Source organism: Leptinotarsa decemlineata, unplaced genomic scaffold, assembly GCF_025532065.1.
Source record: "Leptinotarsa decemlineata unplaced genomic scaffold, Ldec_3_MD MMD2_tig00001621_RagTag_RagTag, whole genome shotgun sequence".
NCBI lineage: Eukaryota > Metazoa > Arthropoda > Insecta > Coleoptera > Chrysomelidae > Leptinotarsa > Leptinotarsa decemlineata.
In genome coordinates, this window is record NW_027412566.1 from 702,279 (window position 1) to 728,519 (window position 26,241).

General features: G+C 35.7%; 1 protein-coding gene across 1 annotated transcript in view; it reads right to left on the reverse strand.

Moving 5' to 3' along the window:
- The window catches only part of rsh (Rap GTPase activating protein radish), a 226,947-nt gene that overhangs the window by 148,284 nt on the left and 52,422 nt on the right, over window positions 1–26,241 (reverse strand). Inside the window, exon 2 of the mRNA XM_074176129.1 lies at window positions 7,136–7,241. Coding sequence (XP_074032230.1) covers window positions 7,136–7,237 — 102 coding nt within the window. The 5' untranslated portion in view covers window positions 7,238–7,241. The remainder of the gene's footprint in view (window positions 1–7,135; window positions 7,242–26,241) is intronic.

Here is a 26,241-nt window from a genome sequence, read left to right on the forward strand (position 1 = left end):
AATTTTAACGTTCGAATCTTTTGTTATATGCGTTCGCTCCGCTAGAGTAATGATTTCAGAGAATCAAACAAGTGTATGTGGGATGAGTGAATCACAGAATGTTCGTTCAAAGTTCTCTACAAAAAAAATGGGAAATCTTTAAGGCTTCCTGTTCTTCATCAGTAATGATGAAGAAGTAGAAAAACTGAAAGCTCCCCAATGTTTTCTTTCCAGTTTTAATCTTTGTGGTTATAAACTTGTTATGAGGACTTGGAAACTGTAAAGGACAACAAGAACATTAGGTGCTGAGAGTGAAATGAAAAAATTACTTTGCAGTTTGATCTAAATAATCTCCTAGTTGAATTGAAATATAGAAGATTCTAGCACACATTTAGCTCCACATGCTGAAGAAGTTTGGGAAAGGCTGTTAAAATATGCGAAACGAGTGCTTTACCACCGGATAAAAAAACAACAAGAAAAGTGTACAACCTTTCTACTAGAAGCAGAATGCACTGTCAAATCACTGTCCCAGAGCCAACTAAACAGAGTTGTCCTCCTAGGTCATCGTCCATCCTGTCCTTTCCAGGAAGGTCGACAGGTTGGAGATCATATTATGATGAAAGGTTGGTTGTTCCCTCGTCGTGAAGAAAAAAAAATTTGGGCTTACTGCATAAAACACATCTGGGACTTAACAAGAATAAGGAAAAGGTAAAACAATTTTTTTATTGGCCTGGCATTCTGTCTGATGTTACGAACCTTGTAAATTCTTGTACTGTTTGTCAAAGATTCCAAAGGTCCAATATTAAAGAACCTCTGCTCCCTCATAAGATACCACCCATCCCATTCTATAAAATAGGTATGGATATTCTTGAATTTCGTAATATCCACTATTTAGTCATAGTGGACTACTATTCTAGATGGATTGAGTTGAAGAAACTCAAAGACAAAACGTCATAGTTAATAATAGAGTGCCTAAAGCCAATTTTTGCCTCTTATGGCATCCCCGAAATCATAGTTGCTGACAATAATCCATTTAGCTCTTTTGAATTTGAAAAATTTTCAGACCAGTGGAATTTTGTCATTACGACATCGAGTCCCCATTACCCCAAAAGTAATGGTCTTGCAGAAAAAGCAGTAGGGTTAATAAAATCCATGGTAAAAAAATGTCACCATGAAAATAATGACGTAGATTTATATTTACTCAACTACAGAAATTCTCCTGTTGCAGGATTAAAATATTCACCTTCTCAACTCCTTCAAAGTAGATCTCTTAGATCAAAACTTCCTGTAAGAGATAGCTATCTGTAGCCTCATGTTATAGATGATCCACAAGTTTATGATGAACATTATCAAAAAACTTATTATAATCAGCACTGCCGAAAATCAGTAGAATTCAACGAGGGTGATACCGTTTCAGTACAAAACAAATTTACAGAATTGTGGAAGAGAGCACTCTTTGTTAAAAAGCTTAATTTTAGGTCATATTTAGTAAAAATTAATGGCAAAATGTATAGGCGCAATTCAGTGTTTATTAAGAAATACAATGCTCCTCCATCAGAGCATGCTAAATCACATTATCACAAGCATAACGATTTTGATTTTGATGAAAATGTTGATGTCCCAAATAATGTAAACATAGATAGAGCTGTGGAAGATTTAAATACTTCTGGTTGTTCCTTGCCAGTGGACTTACCTGACTCTATTACAACTAGATCAGGTGGAGTAATAAAAAAACCAAAAAGACTGGACTTGTATAGTTTGGATTTGTAAGTTTTGAATTCTTGACGTTGAACCATTATTGTATTTTTGATTTTTTTGTTTTGTTGTAAGTAATATTTGTATTTCTAAATAATTTGTTAGATTAGATCATAAGTTACATACTATCTATATGAACATTGTAATGTATACTTTATTTTCATATTTTATTTTTGTATGTATTTGAAACTTAAGTAGGGGGATGTTAGGTTGGTAAATGTTAGGTTGGTAACCGTTAGGTTGGTAACATCTTTGTAACTAATAACCTCATGCTGGTTGTTACATCCTGTTCCTATTCTGAATACTAATGTTGTATAGTGTGTGTGTCCTAAATAATAAACTTAATGCCTGACATGCCTGTTCACACATTCTGCATAGAGGTGTGTCCACTAGCCCCATATTGTGGAGGTGTTACCTTAGTTGACAGTGGCCAGTCAGAAATCCAACTGTTAAGGGCAGATTTTTCCTGATCATCGCCAGATATTTCTTCGGCGCCAGCTTCCCAGGGTGATCCTGGCAAGATTGCATCCTTTGATTACATTCCACACCTTCAGGGATTGAGTATGGGTGTAACGTTTGGCTAGTTCCGCAATTATCGAAGTCATCAGGCCGTAGGTGCCACAGGGTCCTAAAATTCTTAGTCCAGCCGCTTCCTCGGCTAAAAAGTCGGCAATACGAAAACCTTTACTCTTGTGGTGCCCTTTAATCCACCTCAGGCTAATGTTATTACCTACCGTGGTTTTGGCTGAATCTTGGTGACACTCTAGTACTAGCCCTGAGGTAACACGTTGTCTCTTCAAGGCTAATAGGGCTTGTCTGCTGTCAGTGCAGAGTGCTAGCTGTGGACTCATGACTTCAGCTGGAGGTGGAAGAATGAAATGCGTAATATAAAGGAGAACGCATGTAAGATCAGTTTGTGTGAAGAATGGCAAGCAGATGACTATTTCCTCTAGATGTTCCAACATCTACAAGTAATGTAGACTCCACCTCCTAACGCTCGTTAGGAGCTTGAGATAAATGAAAGTTCTCTGTTCTTGACTGATGTGATCGACTTAATAATTTCCCATGACGTTAATTTTGAATTCGTTGCAGTCGTGTTTGATCGCTAGTTAAAAGGGTTGATTCATAAGCATTATCGCAATACGATAGAGTAGAACTAGACATAACGGGCGATTCACAGATGGTTAGTTCCAGATCTTCGCTAGGAAAGTTTCGATCGGTGTATAGATTTCTGGGGATATTGAAAGATGATTTGAATATTACCGGCAAATCGTTATTTCAACACCCCGACACGTGTTTCGATCACCAAGTGATCATCTTCAAGAGGAAGATCAAACCAGTTTGATCGAAACACGTGTCAAGGTGTTGAAATAACGATATAGTGTTGAGAAAAAACTCCAGTAATATTCATTATTACACCAAAGGTTCGAAACAGTGCATAACAAGTGAAAGATAATTTTATTAGTAGATTGACATGTTCACTGAATCTCAAGTCTCAGTCATTCCACAACCCAAAATTTTTAGCGTTTATCCGGATGTTGATTTTCAATTGTTTAATTGCTGTTTCACGTTTTTGTTTTGACCGAAAAAATATATTTTTTGATTTAGAGGCGTCTGATATCAGGTTATGAGCTGAAGAATGAGTCTACACTTGACTCACTTCGAAAACATATGTACAGCTGCGTATTGTCTGCATACTGTCGCATTGTGCATTGTTCATAAACTCACAAATATGGGGAATGTAGATTGAAAATAGGAGGAGACCAAGAATGGAGCCTTATGGAATGTCGATTCTTCTTGATAGTAAATCAGAAATATTGCTATTTACTGATGATTGAATCCAAAATATGTCAGTTTCCTGAAAGTAATGTAATATTCAAGGCATCGAGTAAATATAAGCTGGTTTCAGGGTAATAATCGGGGACAACTGTGTTGTGTTGCCATAATTCAACCCGTCTTTTTTGAATGACGTTACAGCACACTATGTGAAGAGATTCTATGGAATATCCGTAGATTCCAAGATCTCTCGGTCAAGGCTTTGAACGGATTACTTGAAATAAATCAGCTCTACGTCACTGAGGAGAATATAATATCGGACAATCAGAAGTTTCTGTGAAATCCTCTCTTGTCACATTCGTAGAATGAACTTTATATTTTTGACTTGTTTTGTGAGATGAATAGTTGGAATCCTTGGAAAGTCTCAAATTGATAAAAACAACAGTAGAAAAACCCTTCCAGGAATGATGGAAGGAATATCACGGATTTGAGAAAAGTTTTTTTCTGTTTCTATTTTACATTTATTTATTCGTCCAAACAGGCTGATTTGAAAATATACAATTTAACAATACACTGTATTTATAGTGTTCAAAAGAGACAATTGTAATTGCACCCCTATATTACACACTATACTATTATAAGACCGAATACTATCATGGAATGAAAATCTCCAGTAGTTAGCATAAAACATAAAATAGACATTCCTCAATAACTACAAAAAAATCATCAACATAGGCGTAGACAGAGAATTTTCAATGGGTAATAAATGGTTTTAATACATTACAGTATTCATAATTATTTTTATGAATACACCAGAACCCCAGAGAGAAATTATGCAAAAGTATGAATTGAATAATTTACCATAATTTGAAAAAAATTGTTTGAGGTAATGTCTAGTCCAATGATGTTGAGATACCGATTTGATTATCCGATAGGAGCAGCTATACAATCTAGATCTGGGCCGCTTTTTCAGTGTATCCCAATATTGCTATCTCAGAAACGAAAAACATTACAAGGTCAGTTGAATCGGACAAAAGTTTTCTATTTTGGGGAACTATAATAATCTCTTTTCATATCAAGAATATCATTGATTGTTTTCGAAATATTCGCTAAAATCTAGATTTATCGAATTTCATTTTTTAGCTCTATCACTTCCATTTCGAATAATATAAGGTCTTCCAACAGGAACTTCTGAACTTTAACAATTAATAACGGCTACTTCTGCCAAATTTATCAGTCTGTTCAGACACCATTTTATGGTCTCCATAATTGTCCTATCAAGTGGACTATTGACAATGTGGTTGATGAATTTGAGTCTACTGTTTCAGTAAACGATCAACCAATACCCGTACGTCGACAAAACGCAAAATATGCCGAAAACATCGCCGCTGTCTGTGAGAGTGTACAGGAGAATCCGAGGCAGTAGATTTCGCGTCACTCAGAAGAACTCGACCTATCGCAATCAACAACTTGGCATGAAATGTAGGGAACGAAACGTCGCATTGCAAGTTGCTTAATATCAAATTATAACAAATATGAAACAGCATTGAAATTTTTTGTGCCTTTGTTTATATTATTCGAAATGGAGCGATATAATCCAATAACAAAATTCAATAATCTTAATTTTTGCGACTATTTCAGAAACAACTAAAATTGATCTACTGGGACTTTACATTTCTGGACCTGCTCAGTACGTACTGAAATGAATATACTTAGTACTTACATTCCATGGACATAAAGATCCGAAATGGATTTGATATATACGATTTCAGTACGTTTATTTCTGGATGTACCCTGGTTGATTTACGAACGTGAAAACTTAAAATGGACCCGAAACGTACGTCCCCAGTACATGTATGATGCGGATCCCACATACTTTTGATAGAGCACGCTCCTCATTACATTCTGGTATAAATTCGAGTAAACACAGAGTTCCCCAGTCAATCGTCACTCCAAAAATCCAATGGCATCAATGTCTTCTAGAATCCTAACCTACTCTGACAGATAACAAACAACGAAATTCTACAAACTGCAACTTCAAAACTGACGAAGTTCAATATAATCTTCGAAACCCTATTTTCCCCCTTGGCGGTGAAAATTTCTTGATGCTTATTCGCTATACAAAGAACCTACCTGCATATCCCAAGATTCTGGGTTCAGTAGCTTCGGCTGTAGGTTAATATAAGAGCGGGCAACAGCAAGTAATTTATATTTTTACTTTTAAAATACAGTAACTCAAAAAATTTGCCAACTGCACGGAGAATTGAATAGCTTCGGGAATCGAATTATGTTACCTACAAAGAAATTCGCAAAACTAGCATAACCATCAACAACGTCTGCCCCCATGCGTCTGCCCGCGTTCGAGTCGCGATCTTGGCGATGGCGCTTCATTGCTTAGACCGCCCCTATACCCCTGCGCATCGTCTACCGACGCGAAAGTTTGTGAGAAAGTTTGTGAGACGCGACGTGTCATTTGTGGACAGAAGAATTTTTCGAATTAAGATTCTCTAATACACAGGTTAGCTAACTTCAAATATAATACAATAGCTAACTTAAAACATAGTATAATCAACTAAAGTTATACAACTATAGATATATATACATTATTTGAACTGAACAAAAAAAATACAATTTTCATCATGAATATATTTTAACAGTTCGTATACAGGGTGTTCATTGAACATTCGACAAAAAAATTGGGGGACTATTCTTTGGACTATCCTAGTCCGGTGATTTTAGATAGGGCGCTTTGTTTTGAAGATACGAGGCGGAAAAGAATTTCGACAATAACAATTTTGTTAATTTTAAAATCTTTAACGTAAGAGAAATAAAAGTATAGTGTACTACATTAGACCTACCAAGTAATTAAAATCTAACAATTCTATTGGTACCTATCAACAACATTCCGATTACAGTAGAAGATGTGGAAGATTTGAGAAATCGAATAATTGCTGGGTGTAAAGCAATCAGAAATGATTGTGGAGTTTTGAAAGAGTTCGGAAGTCGATAAGGAGAAGATTGCGTTCTTGCATCCGAGCGGAGGGTAGTCATTTTCAACAGTCCTTGTAAGTCAAGAAATATACATGTGATTTTTGATAATAAATTGTTATTACCGAAATTTTGTTTCGCTCCGTATCTTCGAAACAAAGCGCCCAATTAAAAATCATCGAAAATATCCAAGGAATAGTGCCTTGAATTTTTGCCGCAAGTTTAGTGAACATCCTGTATATTGTTATAGATGTGGGTTTCGACTTTCTTGATTTTCACTTGACCATGAAGGTAGGTAAATCTGAGCTATTTGAAGGGTTCAGATCTTTTGAAAGTTCAATTCATTTTCACGTTATCAAAATTCTTTCTACTAAGCTTCCATCTGCTTTTCCTAAAAGCCATTGTACAATCCAGAAAGTGAAATTATGAATTCTCGCCAAGGCCTTATTGGTGGATTCGGATTTTTTTACAATATACCTTTAAACTACTTTATAAGATCAGAATGCAAATTTTCAGATATCCTCACAGACATCAAACTTCAATTCACATTTCCATTTCGGAGATTTTGAAACAATTTCAATATTTAAATCCTTCCCAAACAAAATCCGAACGAAAAAAAAAATTTAATCATATCTACCTGTTCTCGCATGAGATCGTCCCATCCATTTCCTCCTTGCCATACCAAACCAACTTGATGCGACAGAATCGGAAGATTGCACACGAAACAAATTGCAGTCATTGTTCTGGAAATAAAATAAGATTCAGTGGGGCACCACGTCAAGTTTACGTGCCAAGGCATGTATTTCGAAATTCGACTGAAGAAATCACGAAAAATGTGTTGCGTTTTCGATAAATTCCAGTTAATAAGAAGTTTCAAGCAAAATGTTCCTTCTCGGAAATAACATTCTTTGAGGCTGGTGTCTGATAGTGTTATAATAGTTTTAGTCCAGTCATTATAGTAAGTTCACCTCGGAATTCGAGATACCCAGCTGTATGTCTGTAAATACTTGTATATTGACACCCTAAAAGTTGTCTCAAAACCTACATATGGTAGGGTGTGAGCAACTATTAAATTCCAAGGTCAAAGGTCACAAAAATCGGTTTTTTGCGCTTTTTTGGAAATATCTCATTTCCTATGGGTTTTTTGCGATTTGTATTTATTATCAATATTGTAGAATACAAAATTCTCTACAAATTTTGTTTAAAAAATTTTTTTATACGGTGAACCGTTTTTGAGATAGAGGGCGGAGAACACGCGGTCACAGCATCACTTCAGGTCAACCGGTGCCTCCTGTCGAAAACGCGCCATATATAGTTGATGACCTATCGATAAATCAATGATTATAAATATTTGTCAATTTTTATTAACTATTATATTATATTTTATAATTTTTTTCCTAACTTATCCACTTTTTATTCAGTATTAGTTTATTTAACAACACTTACCTGCCCATGTAATTACAGAATTGTTAATGAAAATATAGGAATTATATTTGAATTTTAACATAATTAATATTTATAACTTCTTACATGATGAAAAAAAAACAAATAAATTATGAATTAATATTTTTATTAAAAAATATCATTGAATACATTTATTTTTATTGAAAGTAAAGAAATGGAATAAAGGGTACAAAAACTACAATTTATAATTTTAATCATTTTCTTCCTCTTCATCGTCGTCTTCTGGCTGCTGGTAAATTTCAAACTGGTCTTCATTATCGTCTTCAACGACATTTGTCTCAAGTTCTTCTATGATTTCGGGGAAAAAAGGTTCCATCTTCGTTAATGTCGCTGTGATATGGTAGAGCATTGAGACAAGCTTGCCCATTACATTGGCCACAAGCTAAAGAGCATTGCAAGCCCGCTTTCCTGCATCCGCATCGCGAACCACAACCACTCTTGCAGTTGCAGAAAATTATATTTAGCAAATCTTCTGGAGCAGGTGGTAAAATTGTCATGATAGGCTCCAGAAAATCGTTTCGCATTGCCCAACCCCATACCTGGGTTTCCAAATCATGTCCTAACCAAGTTTGAACTTGATAATATACACGGTTGAAATGTTGATGAGCAGCTGCACTTGTTGGTGGAATATTTGAAAGCTGCACAGGTTTATTAAGTTTTGTAGACTTGACGTAATGCATATAACGAAGATGATCGAGACTTTTCACAGATTTCGGAGCATTATAGACTGCCAATAAGGTTTGAGTTCCACTCTCTAATAATCTCTGGGCCCAACAATTTTCTTCCTCAAATGCTGCAGCTAGTTCATCCAAATTTGTCAGTTTCACAAAAACTTTAAAAAATATTTTTTCCTTTTTAAAAAGCGCAGAAGTTGTGTCACAGCCACTTAATGCGTGCAGAAATAAAATATGTTTTTTAGAATGAGGATAATTATCAAAACTTTTAGTCGAGTATATCTTCGTTTTTACATTACCTCTCCCAACTTTTTTAAAGAAAATTTCTTGTTCGTAAGACAGTGTACGCCCAATTAAAATGACAAGTAAATCAATATCTTGTCCTATTATAATTGCAGTTTTTTTAGACTTTGATTCTTCAATTGCAGTTTCAACAATAAGAACATCCGCATCATCTCTGGCTTGTTTAGTAGTAATATTTGTAGCTTGTAATTTTTCAATTAACATATTAATGAACTTATCTATGTTATTTCGATTTGACGTAGTGGAAGAATTTTAAAATTTACAGATTTTAAAGAGGCAATAAATTATTTTCTATTCAAAATGTCATTAGTGTAAATGGGAATGTAATTATATTATGATTTGAGTTTTTCTCTTAATTATTTTTTAATTTTAGTAAACGGTTATCAGTATTATTGAATAGATATAGATTTAATGCATGAAGAAAATGATAAAATATAATATAATAGTTAATAAAAATTGACAAATATTTATAATCATTGATTTATCGATAGTTCATCAACTATATATGGCGCGTTTTCGACCTGAGGCACCGGTTGACCTGAAGTGATGCTGTGACCGCGCGCTCTCCGCCCTCTATCTCGAAAACGGTTCACCATATAAAAATGTTTTTCAAACGAAATTTGTAGAGAATTTTGTATTCTACGATATTGATGATAAATACAAATAGCAAAAAACCCATAGGAAATGAGATATTTCCAAAAAAAGCGCAAAAAAACCAATTTTTGTGACCTTTGACCTTGAAATTTAATAGTTGCTTACACCCTACCATATGTAGGTTTTGAGACAACTTCTAGGGTGTCAATATACAAGTATTTACAGACTTACAGCTGGGTATCTTGAATTCCGAGATTCTTACCTAATTTAAGCTTAAATGACTGGATTATTTGAGATTTGTCTATTTCTCAATCTTTACCCAAAAAAGAGGAAGGAAGTAAGTAATTGCTTTATCTCTCCAAAAAAATTTACCCACTTCACTTTGTTATGATAGTGTATGAGGTACAGAGTGGACACTTTTGTGTCCAACTTGGTCAAAAAAGTGTCCAATTTGGCCCACTTTCGGCCCAAACTAGATAGATGAAAACTAATGTTTGTGTCTGAGGGTTGAATTTTATGACAAACTTAATGGTGGAGACCGCATAGGATAGAATTAAATAGAATAATTCATTAACTAGAGGAACTGCAGCAAATTTGGAATACCTACTGCAGGTAAGTTGGAATACCTTGGATACCTAATTATTATAAGTACTATCTGTGTTTTCTTCTTGTGAACTTATTGTCACACGCCATACAGAGCTAATGAGCTCTAAAAACCTACCGGCATCTTGACATTTCGGCTGCCAGCCACGTAGCGAAACGTCAAATTTTAAACTTTTTTTAGTAAAAAAGCAATCATTGATAATCATTTACTATGATACATACAATTTTTATTGTATTATTTAAACTAATAAGCGACCTTTTTAGTTAATGGTTTTACGTTTATTTTGTTAATATTTCTGAAATTAAAAATATAATATAAAATTTTAGGTTAGGATATCATGTTGGAATAGCGAAAGTAAATAAAAGGATGTCTAGAACACGTGACCAATTCTCGAACAATATGGCCGCCTGTAGGCACACAATGAGTATAATGATATAGGAACTTCATGGTTTTTTCGTGTTTTGTTATCTTTGGAAGCTGTGAAAATAATTATGATGGCTGTTTGTAATAAAAGTGATTATTTACTAAGATTGGAACGTGAAAACAAAGACATTGCTGTGCATTACAAAGATAAAATCAGAGTGATACAGTGCATGGATGCTTTTACTTTCACTTCAGAAGAAATGAACAGTTCTATAGAATGTTTTCCACCAGTTACTGCTTTCGATATGAGTTCTTATCTGGTGCTAACTCATAGTTTCTATACATCTATACATTCTTCATCAGCAGATGAAGGCCTACAAAAGTTTGACTGGCTACAAATATTTTGAAGTTGGATTTGTACATGATTGTGGTTACTTATTTTTGACTCAAGAGAAATCACTTTTTTTAAAATAACCACTATTGTGGATCATTTTTTCAATGAATGTGTATTGAAACTGACTTCCTCGTCTGACAGGGAGAATAAACACAACAATATGACCTTATTTTGTGTTTTATCAAATTAATGTATCTTTAAGAGTGTTTGGATAAAAAATATTCTATATACTAACGAAACCTAGTTCTTGACCTACGTACCAATTGAATATACCAAAAATTCATTATAATTCGGCTCTATGATCTGAAATATGATTCTGCAATAATACAATACAATAAAACATATCACGACAGTTGGAACAAAAATACAAATCTAGACTAAGCATATTAATAATAATTTACAAAAACAATTTCATGAGGTTTTTTATTATAAATTCAATCTAACTCAAAGGTACTATTGGTGGCCAGGTATTGATCAATCCACAACACACCGTCACTATTTTATCCAAGATCGTATCATCTTCACCACAAACAAGCAGAGAAATTGGCACATAATCTGATAGAATCCTATATTTTTGACGAATGCAACCTATTACTCTTTCTACATGAATCCTGACATGTGCAATGGCTCCAGTTGCTTCTAATTTCTAATTCAATTGGATGCAACTGCTTCTTTCCTTTGGTAAAAGCAGAAATTCACTAGGTATTTTGTAAAAGTTCACCGTTCACGATTCCCACAGTTTCCTCAATTTACAACACCACACGTTATAGGCATGATTTTATGTTATGAAGGACGATTGATATGTAAAATCAGCCTCAGACAACGAATTTCAGCAAGCAGGAATACAATCACTCACAAAGACAAGTTGATTATGGACTTTTCTAGTTTTCTTTCCATTAGAACAAACAACATGTGTGCCTACAGGCGGCCATTTTGATTTAATTTTGACAGCATCTCGGCCAGGTCTATAATTTGGGATATTCCATCTGTGATCATTGTGACTGATTATTACTGAATAATTATATTAGTGTAAGCTATTTTGTTATAAAAATTATTACCAAGAGAACTGAAAACTATAAAACTGAAGATGAAAAATTTATTAGAAAGTAAGAAAAAGTGAGAGCAGAGTCAAATAAAAAAAGGTGATCGTAATTTGGAATAATATATTCCACATTATCTGCACCATAAGTCAAATGAAGCTTTTGGAGTTTTTTAGGCTGATTAAAATTTTGAAAATGTCCTTAATTTTCGTTTTGTTTTATTCTTTCTATTTTTGAAGTTTAATATAATTTTCCAACCATTTGATGTATTTTTTATTTGTCTAAACCGTTTTCTTCCCTACTTATTCCCAAAAAACCAACCAGTGTTCTAAATTTGCTGCAGTTCCTCTACGTTACATTTTTCATGTTTGTAGCAAGTCAGGTGTATAGGCATTCTTAAATAACCATATAAAACAAAGAAGTAAATTATAAAAATGTGGAAATATTAAGGAACGCAGGGGTTGCCGACGTCCATATACCGGGTGTCCCACATTTTATGTGACAGGCAATATCTGGTTTGTTGAAGGAGATACACAAAAATGTTTCATACAAAAGTTTTAGGAGTTCATGAGAGCTATATTTTGATATAATTTTTAAATATACAGGGTGTTTGGTGTAGGTGCTACAGACCAAAATTCCATTTTTTAAAATAGAACGCCCTGTATATCATTACATATTCAGATGCTACGTTAAATTCTGATATCATTTCATGTTTGGTTTTTGAAATTCGGTTACGGCGTTGTTGAGTTATTGCACTTTTCCTTAAATATAAAGTTTCAAAAAAACTTATTTACTCGTACACGAATCCAGTCTATATCTTTTATTAAATTGAACTAGACTACTACTGAATACAAACCATTATTCTCACCTCTACGATACGATATCGATATCAGTTGAATATAATATTGAAATTCTTGAGAATGTGACTAACTTGAGGGTGAATTGCTTTATATTGCACAATTTCATCAAGTAGCTTATGCTTGTTGATGCCATAGTAACAAATGTTGTTGAATTGTATCTACTTGTCAGTTCGATTCAGTGATTCTTTGCAAAACAGTAACTGTGTTCTTTGTGCGAAAACTCCAGTATGCCTTTCGCGTTTAGTCCAAGTGATTGCATTGATATGTTATTAATTTTTGGGGAATGTCAGAAAAACTGCCGTCAAGCACAACGTCTATACCAAGAACGTTTTCCAGACAGACCCATTCCGTCACGAATGACTTTTTCGAGAGTTGTAGAAAAATTGCGAACTGAGTCATTTCCTTCTAATATAAAGCATCGTCATCATACGAGATTTGTTAGAACTGAAGATTTAGAGATCAATGTGTTGGCTTATATTATTATTCATCCACATGTTTCTATCCGTACTCTTGCAGAAGAAGTCGGTTTGAGCAAATCTAATGTACAGAGAATTCTGAAAGAAAATAAATACCACCCATTCAAAATTCAGTTGGTACAAGGTTTGAAACCCACGGACTTTGAACGACGACTTGAATTAATTGCTTGTATTCAGGTAATATTACATGAAAGTCCTAACATATTCAGTCAAATTTTGTGGAGCGATGAATCGCGATTCCACAATAATGGAGTTGTGAATCGACATAACAGCCACTATTGGTCTCAAGAAAATCCCCACTGGGTCCGCGAAAGTAATTTTCAAACTACTTGGGGTATTGATGTATGGTGTGGATTGTTCAATGGCCGCATCATAGGACCTTACTTTTTCAATGAAAATCTCAATGGATTGCGATATTTACATTTTCTAGAAAATGATTTGATCCAGTTGATGGAAGATATTCCTATAGCAGAACGACAAGGAATTTGGTGGCAACAAGATGGTGCTCCTCCTCACAATTCACAAGTTGTTACTGAATATCTGGATAGAACGTACCCAAATAGATGGATTGCTAATAAGGGTCCAATTCGGTGGCCGGCTCGTTCCCCAGATTTATCACCGCTTGATTTTTTCCTATGGGGTTATTTAAAAGATATTGTTTTCACTACTCCCCCTTTAAATGTGGATGTTCTGAAAATGAAAATTCGACTAGCGTGTAGTGATATTACGCCTGATATTATAAGAGCGACTTGTACGAGAGAAGTGATTCGACGTTTCGAAGCCTGTATAATATCTAATGGGCATCACTTTGAACAATTTTTATGACTTATTTCTAGGTACCTACCATTCTTATGAAATTATTTATCAAGTTATATTATTTACATTGTTATTAAAGATTTGTTTTTGAATACACCTCTTTCAATTTCGCAATTGTTTCATATTCAAAATGATTCCTGACTGAATTCCACAACTCAAAATTGAAACCATTACTTCGAACACCCAAAATTTTGACTAATTTTCATGTGATCTGATGCAGAGAGGATAGTTGTATGAGATATTTTAAAAAATAATAGTCGTTCTCAAGACTTTACATTTTAAGCAATAACTCAACAACGCCGTAACCGAATTTCAAAAACCAAACATGAAGTGATATCAGAATTCAACGTAGCATCTGAATATGTAATGATATACAGGGCGTTCTATTTTAAAAAATGGAATTTTGGTCTGTAGCACCTACACCAAACACCCTGTATATTTAAAAATTATATCAAAATATAGCTCTCATGAACTCCTAAAACTTTTGTATGAAACATTTTTGTGTATCTCCTTCAACAAACCAGATATTGCCTGTCACATAAAATGTGGGGCGCCCAGTATACGAACATATAATAGGGGTATTTACAAACTGCCACAGTACAAATAACAGGGGCCCAAGTATTGAACCCTGGGGAACACCGTGCTCAACAGGTTAAAAATTTGATGTAACATCATTACACGAAACCGCCTGATATCTATTTGAAAGGTATGATTCTATGAGTGACAGAGATATCCCTCTAACTCCATAATACAATATTTTATGAAGTACAATTTGTGATACACAATCAAATAACAACAATGATAAAGAACAAACAATGAAATATATTTCTTCAGAGAAGGTGTTCGAACTGTCTACTAGCTTCTCCTACACACAGACGACACCTTCTCTTCTGAACGTTTATTCGGATCTAGAATTGGTCGGCAATTCAAAAATAAGATCTTTCAACCTTCCTCAGAGGTAAAACTCCATAGGCGTTAGGTAGGGTGACATGACCGGCCAACGGTGGTGTCCTTGGTTGGCTTTCTAATTATCACCAAAATTTGTAGCCAGAACATTGGTGACATTTACAGTATTGCGAGGCGACGACCTGTCTTGTTGAAAATATATTTTTCTGAGCTTCATTAGTGACAATTCATCAACAAGAGGTTCAATATTTTGACTTAAAATTTCTAAATACCTACTTCTAAGATGTGGAAGTGCCATTATAAATGAGCGGTCCAAATTGAGCACCATCAATTAGGTTATGTCGCAAACTTGCAAAAATGTCTTTGAAAGATTGTCTTCTCTCTGGGTACCTCACGTGATACAAATTGTTTGCTGCTTCTGCATTTTCCCCGGTTTGTATGAAATAGGACTATCATATCCCATTTTTCATAATTCGCCGCATCGTCCATAGCCTACTTGATGAAAGTATGAGTTTCAAAGTCTGCAGGATAAATTCAAGAGCTCTGTATTTTAAAGATGACTCCTGAGAAACAAGTGGCTACATTTCTGGAAAAGTAATTTTGAGCCCTATTGAAATATGCAGGAATATACAGGATGTCTCATAAAAAAAAATAGTTTTTCATCACTAACTATTAATATCTCATTTGGGAAAATAAGTTTTTCACTCCATCGAATTTTACGTAAAAAATGCTTTGTGATTCCAAAAGAACAAGAAATTTTTGACAGGAAAAAAAGTTACAACAATACATTTTCGAAAAACATGCTGTAACTCAGAAACTATCATAGATATCGATATGCGGTTTTCACCATCAATTTTGTCATAAAATTTGACCATAAGACACATTAATCAGTTTTCATCTATCTAGTTTAAAAACAGTAGTTTCCTTTAAAAAGTGTCCAATTTAGCCCAATCTGTACACATGTTTTCCTCTCTCTCCAATGAGCTCAAAATGCTTTTCTGCTGATAGAAAAAAATCTCAAAGTTGTAGGCCTTCTCAAAGAACATGTCCACAAGATATTGTTACCAAACCTTTTTTCATATCACAAAATATTTTTTACATTTGACGGTTTCATTTACGAGTTATTTTTCCCAACTAGTTGGTAAACATGCATTAGTGACACCTGTAGTTTGAAATGTTGTTATGGAAGATATGGAAAACAACAGGTCTTACTCAGTATATTTTCGTAAATTTGTGAAAAATTTTCCAGCAAGGATAATTGAAATTATGGATTCCTCCCATAGCAAACTGTTTTCCGAAAAAAAAGGTGGAGAAAAATGGCAAAGCAGAAGTGACTGATTTTATTAGATCAAGAAATGGAAAATCTGGAATGAGTAGGAATCAGAGATAATGTGATGTCTGAGAGTGCGGTGAATTATGGCATTCCTCAAAGATAGGTTTTGGTCCAAATTTCATTCATTGTACCTACTGAATATTAGATTCACAATACACTATACACTTCATTTACTCCGGCAGAAGATGCAGCAAAATAACATAGTGAAAGAGTTTCCTTGAAAGTTTAACGATAGAAAAACAATGCTTCAATATCTTTTGAAAAATACGGGAAGAAAAAATACTATCACCATTATTATATAAATAAAAAACCACTTTAACGTTGGTGCCATGATTATTATGTGAAAAATGTAATATACTGTTGCAACACTCATTTTTATACGAATCATTTTTCCAAAAAATAACCATGTGAAACTGCATTTTTTATATGATGTGTCCCTCCGAAGGTTTCCGATTTCAAATACCATTAAATAATAAAAAAAAGAAGAAATTGTTTTTCAGGACTTCCGAATAGTGCCTATGTTACGGATTCGTTGACGCCGCTTTGCCCAAAGAATATTGATTTTGTTTCAATCCAAAGGAAGCAGATGAATAATCCGTTCATAATCTGATTTCGTCAAAAAAGAGTCATCGGTATTAATTGACAAGTCTTTTTTATTTGATAGTGTCCCCTTCAAGCATATCTACAGCAGAAATAACAAAACAAAAATCACACATCATATAGGTTCTTCCAATAGGGACTTCCGAACTTCGACAATTGATAACGACCACCTTGTTGAAAATACATCTGTCAAATTAGTTATCATTTATTCAGACTGGGTTGCCAAATCACCATGAACGCATTTGGCATTCAACAACACGTGCAAATAATAAAATTCTTTTATCGAAATAGGTGTTCTGTTGGGGCAACGTACCGCGCGCTCCGTCCATTTTATGGTCGTTATAAGTGTCCTACCGGGAGTGTTGAATGAATTTGATTTCAAAGGTTCAGTAAACGATAGATCGAGACCCGTACGTCGATAAAACGCAAAATCTGTCGGAAACATTGCCGCTGTCTGTGAGAGTGTGCAGGAGAATCCAAGGCAGTCGATATCGCGTCGCTCACAAGAATTCGTCCTTTCGCAAACCACAACTTTTTGAATTATGCGTCGTGACCTGGTCATGCATCCGTACAGAAAGGTAAAAGACCTTGGACAATGATGTGTGTTTGCTGAATGGGCTCCAGAACAGTTGGCAACTGACCCTAATTCTCATAGAATAATCATTTTTAGCGACGAGGCCCATTTCTGGATAAACGGTTACGTGATCAGATATAATTGTCGAATCTGGAACGATATCAATCCAACATCCAAAGCATCCCGAAAGAGTCACTGCTTGGTGTGGATTTTGGGCTGGCGACTTCAAACCACCATATTCTCAAATATTTGGAAGGCTTCAATATCTTGAGCGATCATCAATATAGATTTTTGAAACAAAGATCAACAAGCGATCTTCTATCGTATGTCACCCATATTTGGAATAACGCAATCGAGAAACATGGAGAGTCAAGAGCTTTTGCGATTGATATTTCTAAGGCCTTTGACCATGTGTGGCATGAGGGTTTGCTGGCCAAACTTCGATGCTATGGCTTGTCGAATCATTTTCGTATATGGCTCTTCAGCTTCCTGGAAGAACGTTACCTGCATGTGGCCGTCGATGGATATCTCTAGAATACTGTTACCATCAACGTAGGTGTTTTCCAGGGATCCATATTGTATATGGAAAAAAACAAGGAACCAATATATTGCTTCGCTGACGACAGCACAATTGTCTCGTCATTGCATTTGGATTCCAGGGCAGCGGCTGAGGATTCACATTTTCACTGGCAGCAGGAGGCTGAATATCTTAATGAAGATCTAGAAGTAATTTTGAATTGGCGTAAAAGTAACCAGATTCAATTTAATGCCACATAAGCCCAGGCATCAGTTTTCTCCAACAAGATAAGTTTCTCCGAACCGGATATAATAATGTAAGGCTTTCTGCTTCGATAAGTTTGTTCGGGGTTGAAATTGACACCAATATGTCTTGACACAATCATGTCACTGGAGTGGCAAAGGCTACTTCTCAAACCTAACCAGAAAACTGTACACACCTCAGCAACTTTTGGTGCTTTATAAAGCTCAAATCAGACCTTCTTTGGAGTATCATTCTCATGTATGGAGCTCCGCCTTCAAACAAACCCTGAAACTTCTAGATTCAATCCAGAAAAGAGCCATTAGCCTTGCTAATGGCAACCTTGATAGCCTGGAAGATCGAAAAAAAGTTGAAGATTTGTCTCTCTTCTATAGATACTTTCACGGAAAGTGTTCAAGTGACTTGGCACATTTGATTCCACCAAGAGCCGTACATATCAGAAGTACGCAACGGACTGTGGCTGCGTATCGTTTTGAGGTGCAACTCAGCCTGATTGATGCGCCAGAGTCATGGAAAATTGGACGTTTCGGATGCTCTCCACCCAGAGAAGCCATGGCAGACATTCAAACGATGTTATATTGATGGCATTAATAGGTTTTCAAACGAATAGGAATTTCGATTCGTTTCATTTGAATTTGAAAGTAGGAAGCGCCTATTGAAAGACCCTGTATTAATATAGGTGGATTTACGTTGAAATTTCGGAAAGCGAGTGAAGCAGACATAGTGATACGATAAATGAAGCCATCAAAATATTCTAGATATAAAGAGCATGTTTCATTGTGCAGAAATCCAGATGTGGAGAATCATTTATTGTTTTTTGGTAAGTCTAAGATACCTAACCATATAAATCATTCTTAATAAAGGCCTCTGGCATTCGACCTCACCTCTCAATAATAATAATAATATGCGGAGATTACGGAGAGGATGTGCAGCTCGTAGATGAAAGCATCCTACACCATTTGGATGCCGGAGAGACGTATACTTACCTCTGGGTGGAACAACGCCACTCATAAGAGGTAACAGCAGTGAAGAACTTTCTCCGCGGCAAGTATCAGCACATGGTCATTGGAAAGAACAAAGTTGCTGCAACATATATGATTGCCGTTCCAATCTTACTCTACTCGTTTGGAGTAACAGAGTGGACTCGGGAGGAGCTGTATGAACTCTCTATAGGAGTTTGCATCCCAAATCGTTTGTTCCACGGCTGTACTTCCCTCGACAACAGGGGGAGTGTCTGACAGAATGGTACTGGATACAGCCTGTAAAATCGTCAGAAGTTCGGATCTCCTTCTCTGCATGGTCCGTGACCATAAGAGAGCAGGAATGGAGCATTTCTCTTTAGGGCAGCTACCCGAGCAGCTAATGAACTCGGTATAGTTTTCGACACTGAACGAGGTGACCACGAATCTATCACCAAGTTGGAACCCGTTCAGCAAAAGCCGCAGAGATCACCTCACTTCTGCGGAGACACAAGGGTAAGCCAATGCATGGGGTCTTCTTCAATAACATTGGAGACCTTGGCTTATCAAGGCGCCTGACGTTCGCTTTTCTCAGGTCGAGTGGGCTGAAGTCGGAAACTGAGGGGTTCATCATGGCTCGCCAGGATGGTGTCTTCAACACCTTAGTCTACCGCAGTCGGATGATGGATATAGAGGTTCCTGGCGCAAGATGCAGGGCCTGCCGCGAGGCGCCCGAGACCCTAATGCACTTGCTATCAGCATGTCCAGCATATGCAGTCTCATCCTATATTCATCGACATAACGCGGCCCTTAGAGTGCTATATTAGCATCTACAATACTCTTACGGTATTGACAAGACACCGGTGTTGCCCTACGATCCGGGGGATATTGAATCCGTTGTGGGGAACGAGAAGTGCCGAATTTATTGCAACAATTCGTTCCCCACCCTCAGGCTAATACAAGCTAATAAGCCTGATGTACTCCTTCTCGATCACCACAACAAAACCATATTTGTCGTGGAGTTTTCAGCTCCTGGCGAGACGAATATCGTCAGAACAGAGGAGGAAAATCGGATACATTATCGTGATTTTCTCTTCGAACTTCGCAGGCTCTATCCAGATCACTTTGTCAGATGGTTGTTCTAATTATTGGTGTCCTTGGTGGACTCAAATCTTAAAATCATACCGGCTTGCCGCACTAAGGCAGAAATCTCAGCCGGACAGATGCAGAAGGCTGTCATTCTTGGTTCACTGCGCTTGCTCAGGGCACATGATTCTCGGATCCAATGATCACTTACCCCACGGTGTGGGGAGTGGTCGTTGGTTGATAATGCTGGCGTGCCCTCCTGAATGTATCGGGGCTTCGGGGGATAGGGCCTGACCAGCACATACTTCGGTAAAAAAAATTACTAATTTTATTAACAATTTTCGTGACCTTATGCAATGTAAGTCAAAAATTGTGATATATGTTATATATATTTCAAGAATGAAAATAATAGTTAGTCATACTTGAATAAAAAATTAAAGAATAAAAATAAAATATAAATATAAAAACAAAAAACACAATCAGCGTGGCTTGTGATTCAGAAATCTAGTAAAGTTTTTCAATTTATGAAAATGAATACATCCCTATTCTAACATGATTCTCCCTAAAATAATCTCTTTCAAAATAAATTAAACAGGTAGAATTCACAATATATTTTGTATTAGAAAATAATAGAGGTACTTTAGATTAGGGGAAATAACATTATTTCGCTTTGAAATGTGTCACCTCCATTCAGCGAACTTGTATCAATTAAAATTCAAGAGGTCCTCATGCATGGAGCCGAATTTGACCGGCTCATCACAGAGTGCTGCATTCTGAAAAGTAGAAACATAGCGGTGCAAATAAGCAGAGAAGATATCAATTGCATGCGTTTGAGTGTCAGCGAACAAAATGCAATAAAAACAGTTTTAATAATGGTTGGTTGGAATTGAACTGAGGCCACCACGGGCCCCAGAAATTCCTGAATGCGGACCTGTAGTGGCGTAGGCGCGGTGAAGGCATCTGCGCCATAGTTCATTCTGCTGTTGGGGCCTTCGAGACTTTTCTGTTGCAACCTTCGCCCTTCTGCTAGATGAATCCCCAGTCACGTCTGCATCTGCATCCTGCTAAACACCAAACACATAATACATCTAACTACACGCTGAGACATGGCAAATATACAATGTGATAACTTTTCAACTCCGAATATGGGGCGTAATACTGAAATAACAATAATTTTCAAATTCTGGTTATTGTTATGGTTATGGTTCTTTTCAAGACTATCTATACGTTCATCATCTTCATCTACAACATTAAAAATTTATAGTTGAAACTGAGTTCATTCTCCCTCAAATTTGAAAGGTGATGAAATGCTACTTTTCTGATCAATGGATAACCAAAAGAGGATCATGGTTCTAAATTACCTTATTCACCTTCGAAAAACCATCCAAAAAACTCTTCTGAAGAAAGAATTTGTTAGTTTTCTGGATCTATAGTTGATAATCAGTTCAGAACTACATAAAATCATTCTAAAGAAAAAAATTGAATATCTTCTTAAACGAATTCCAAATTTTTTCTCTTGTCAGACGTGTCTTTCAAATTGATGATCCATCAATATCTGCTTCTGAAGTATCAGACATGGAACTACGAGAGTTTCAAGCAAGCTGCACCACCAAAAATCTCACCTTCTGATAGTGTCACAAAAATCCCAGTGCTGGGTATGTTGACGCTTGCAACAAACATAAATAGAGAAAAGATAAAAGTCAGAAGTGCACAGTCAAGGATTTAGGCGAGAATGAATATCTTCTCAGTCCTTATGGTTCTAGATTATTTTGGTCAGTGGTGTAACTCCATCTCTAACACTAGCGGGTAGATCAGTATCACCATCAGCAAACAAGATAGCAAATTCACTCGCTAAACAATTTGCATAGCACTCCAAAATTGACTTTCATAGAAAACCACCACCCACTCATCTCATAATTTAAGGTACATGGTATAATTAGACGAATAGTGAAATAGCTCAATATCAATAAAGCTTTTAGCTGAAGTAATACCTGTCATAGTACCTAACAAATACACCAATGAACTTTCGCAAGTGTTCTGTGGGATTTTCAACTTGTCTTACAGAAAAGAGTTTTGAACTGCTAGTTGGAAAACCGCTTGAGCTCAACATATACTCTAAAAAGGCCAAAAAATCTTTCAAAAAACCGTAGGCCGGTTGTTTTACTATCAATTATATTGAACCTCATCGAGAAATCTGGTAATCAACACATGCCTCAATATCTGGAATGCTTGAACATTCCAAGGGACCTTCAGTATGGTTTCCACATGCAAAGATCTATAGGCAACTCTTTCAAATATATCCCACCTTCAGAACAAGGTGATCGTATATTGGATGGGTGTTTAATTATAGAAATTCGATGATATGTGTCTTCAGTCCATGTTTATTTGCGAACCTTCCGGTTCCAAAGGTTTTCTTTCGGATACCTTCAACAACAACGCTGGTATTCCTCCCACCCTTATTCAGCTAACACTGTGGTGTTAGAAAGAAATGTGTTTCTTTCGTCTATTTATCTGACTGCTCAGATGTCAATGCATATTTTCAGCGACACGAGGTTTCACGTCTTCTTGGAAACAGGGAAAAAAAACGCTTTGGAGCGACAGACACCAAGTAGAATTCAATTCTACGAGACCACAGGCATCAGTTTTCTCTAATGAGGTGAGTCTGGTGGAACCTGATATCGCACTGGATGTCAAATTGGATACCAATATGTCTTGGTACAATCAGGATACTGAAATAGAGGAGTCAGCTTCACTGTTGTGAACTAAAGAGTTGTATATATCTCAGCAACTTTCAAAGAGTTATGGATCTCAATTAGAAGTTTTTTGGAATACTTCACAGATTTATGTAGCTCTGTCTCCAAGCATACCTTCTAATTGGAAACCCAAACATTATAATTGACTTTGATAGCCTGGAACATCGTAGGAAGATAGCTGGCTTGTCTATTTTCTACAGATACTTCCTTGGGAAATTTCCAACAGCCTTAGCTCGCTTGTTTCCATCTAGAGCGTTTCAGCGCTTGAATATTCAGGTATGTTTTATTTGGAGAACGACGTCTTCATGAAATTATCATCCCGAGAAGATTTCCTCAGTGCAAATAAAAAAAAATGAAAAATAAACATATCATTTCTCATTCATGAAGTGAAAAAACCAACTATAATTGTTCTACAATAATGAGAACTGATCAATTTAATGAAACAAATTTTATTCGTCATCATCATTTAGAAAAACATTTCCTCGAGGTACCCTTCAAAATATCCACAAATCCAAAAGGTAGAGAAATTTTTTGATTAGTTTTTCTAATGAATTTTTGGATCAGCATTATCCCCAAGGAAAAAGTTTCAAAATCATCACATATATTCATTGAAGTGAATGGAAATGGGTAACAGTGGGAAAGGCATTTACAATTAATTCAGATACAACAACAAATCAACTGGGGCATATAAAACATCTCAAGTGGATCTCCACATATACAGCGTGAAATTTCACTTCATTCATATTTATATTCATTTCGCATAGAGATCATTGACTATACGAGGTTTTTCGGGTTTCCCCTTTTCAAAATGATATCACGTAGAATATGGTTCTATGGAAATATGTGTTAACATGGGTTTGCGATGAAAATATTTTTGTTATCAACTATGTTGATATTTCAACTTGAAACTTGGAACTCTCAATGTTTGGCAGTAGATAACTATTAGGATACAGTCTGTTATTATCAGAAAGTACCTATCAAGTTTTCGAATTCAAATCAATAATGTGATTAGTGAAGCAATCAGATATCCATATGGACACTTGATTGGTTCACTGTCCATAAGGACAACAGACATAAAAAAATGTGCTTTTGTATTTTGCATCGCTCACATTTTGGCTTTCACGATAATATATCTAAAATAATAACGGTATTACAGAAAAAAGTAATTTTATTTCCAACAGGACGTACCCGATTACAGGAAATGTATGCTTTTATGATGCATGGAATCGTTATAAATGTCACATAAATAGCGCATTTCATAGAAGTTATACTACATAATAAATGTAGGTGATGTGATGTTGAACTTACATTAGTTCGAGGAGTATCCAAAAAAAGTGATGCATGAATTCTACTCCTAAAATTTTATTTACCTAACAAAACGTTGCTGTCAATCTTATTGTGTATTATGCTAAATGGAAATTTGTTATGGAGTATGACTCTCCCACTTTTCAGATAGATACCATTCATTTTGTAACTCAGGAATTTCAGAAACTCCCTTTGTACCGATTCGATATGAATTTGATAGTAATAGAATAGATTTAAAATTAGTGTTCCGTATTCTAGTCGAGACCCCACATATAAATTGAACAATAATTTTAAATCGAAAATTTGTTTCATCGATATGTGCAGTGGAAGAAAATTCATTATCGCACATAATGCCTAAGTCACGCATTATTTCAATAAATCGCTTTATAGCAAGATCAACTGTGGTATAATAATAAAGTAAAGTGGTAATGTTTCCACTGAACGATTAAGCGTTGGAATTACCTTCAATATACAACTTTAAATCATTGAAACATTTATGACATTACACAGATCGTTCGTAAAGATTATAAACAATAAGGGTCAGAGGTTGAAACCCTGTGGAACACCAGAGCTAAAATCTGTTTAAAATCTATTTTTCCGTCAACCCGCTGTCACACCCCTATGAACGACAACCCTCAGAAGTCGAAACTTGTGCGAGCTAAGGATTAACGAGGTCTTACTTTTCAACGTGTTATTCTTAACACGGAGTAGCAGAAAGTATTTTAGGATTCATATGCAACATATTGCTATTTTTCAATCAGAGATGACTTTATACGTAGTGAGAGGGTGTCTGTAAAACATATATTGCTTATTTTAAGGTCAAAAGCTTTCTAAAAATCCAAATAAATATCATAACTACCTGTCCGTGAGAATCAAGGGACGAACACAAATAATTAAAACACGCCAGGTTCATGATATATAGGTAATCCTCTTATGAAGGATATGATTTTGAAATCAAATTTCTAATAATTTAGCCAAATTGTATTGAATATTGAGATAGCTCTATAGTTTTCAAACAACCTGGATCACCCTTCTTGAGAATGAGACATCAAGTGATCTGATCAGATCTATGAAATGAATTCACTGCCAAATTCAACGCCAAAACCACAGTGAATGATTTCACTGTGGTTCTGGCGTTGAATTTGGTCATTATTACGCCCTGGTCAAAGACGAAACGGGCAAGTTTAAGTTTGACGATAGTCGTGTCACGAAGTGTTCTGGCGATGCATTTAATCTATTGGAGCCTCTGGAGACACCCTACATTTTGTTTTATGAGAGAGAGGACATTGGTAAATCAAGATCTTCAGATGATGTGGTGCTGCAGGTTTTTTCGAGTTTTCCTGCAGCTGAAAAAGCAAATGCGCCATTAGAATCAATGAAGTCGCCCTGGAGCGCTAATTAATTTTTATTGTTGTTTTTATTTTTATCATTGTTTCAATAAAGGTAATTTTTATTTAACTAAAACTTTATCAAAAAAGCAACCGATCTGGAAGAAGACATTACGCGTATGGGTTTTTTAAGATAAATCGCCCTTTTTTTTGATGAACAATGTCATCCGATAATGAATGATTATTGATCTATTCACTTTATCTATATGAAAAAATGTCTACAATGAAAAACAACTTGAATATAGATGATTGTTCGATCTACAGTGTAGATCATATATGAACCACACAAAGATGTGTAGATTCTACACATCTTTGTGAATAGTTTATTTAGGAACTAATTGCTCTCATGTATATATGTTTGTTTGTAACACCAGACATTATTGCTTGATCTATTCGCGGGCAGATGGCGCTGTACGTAACCCTATTGATATAATTCGAAGTCACTTTACATGTATTTCTTGAATTGAAGGGGT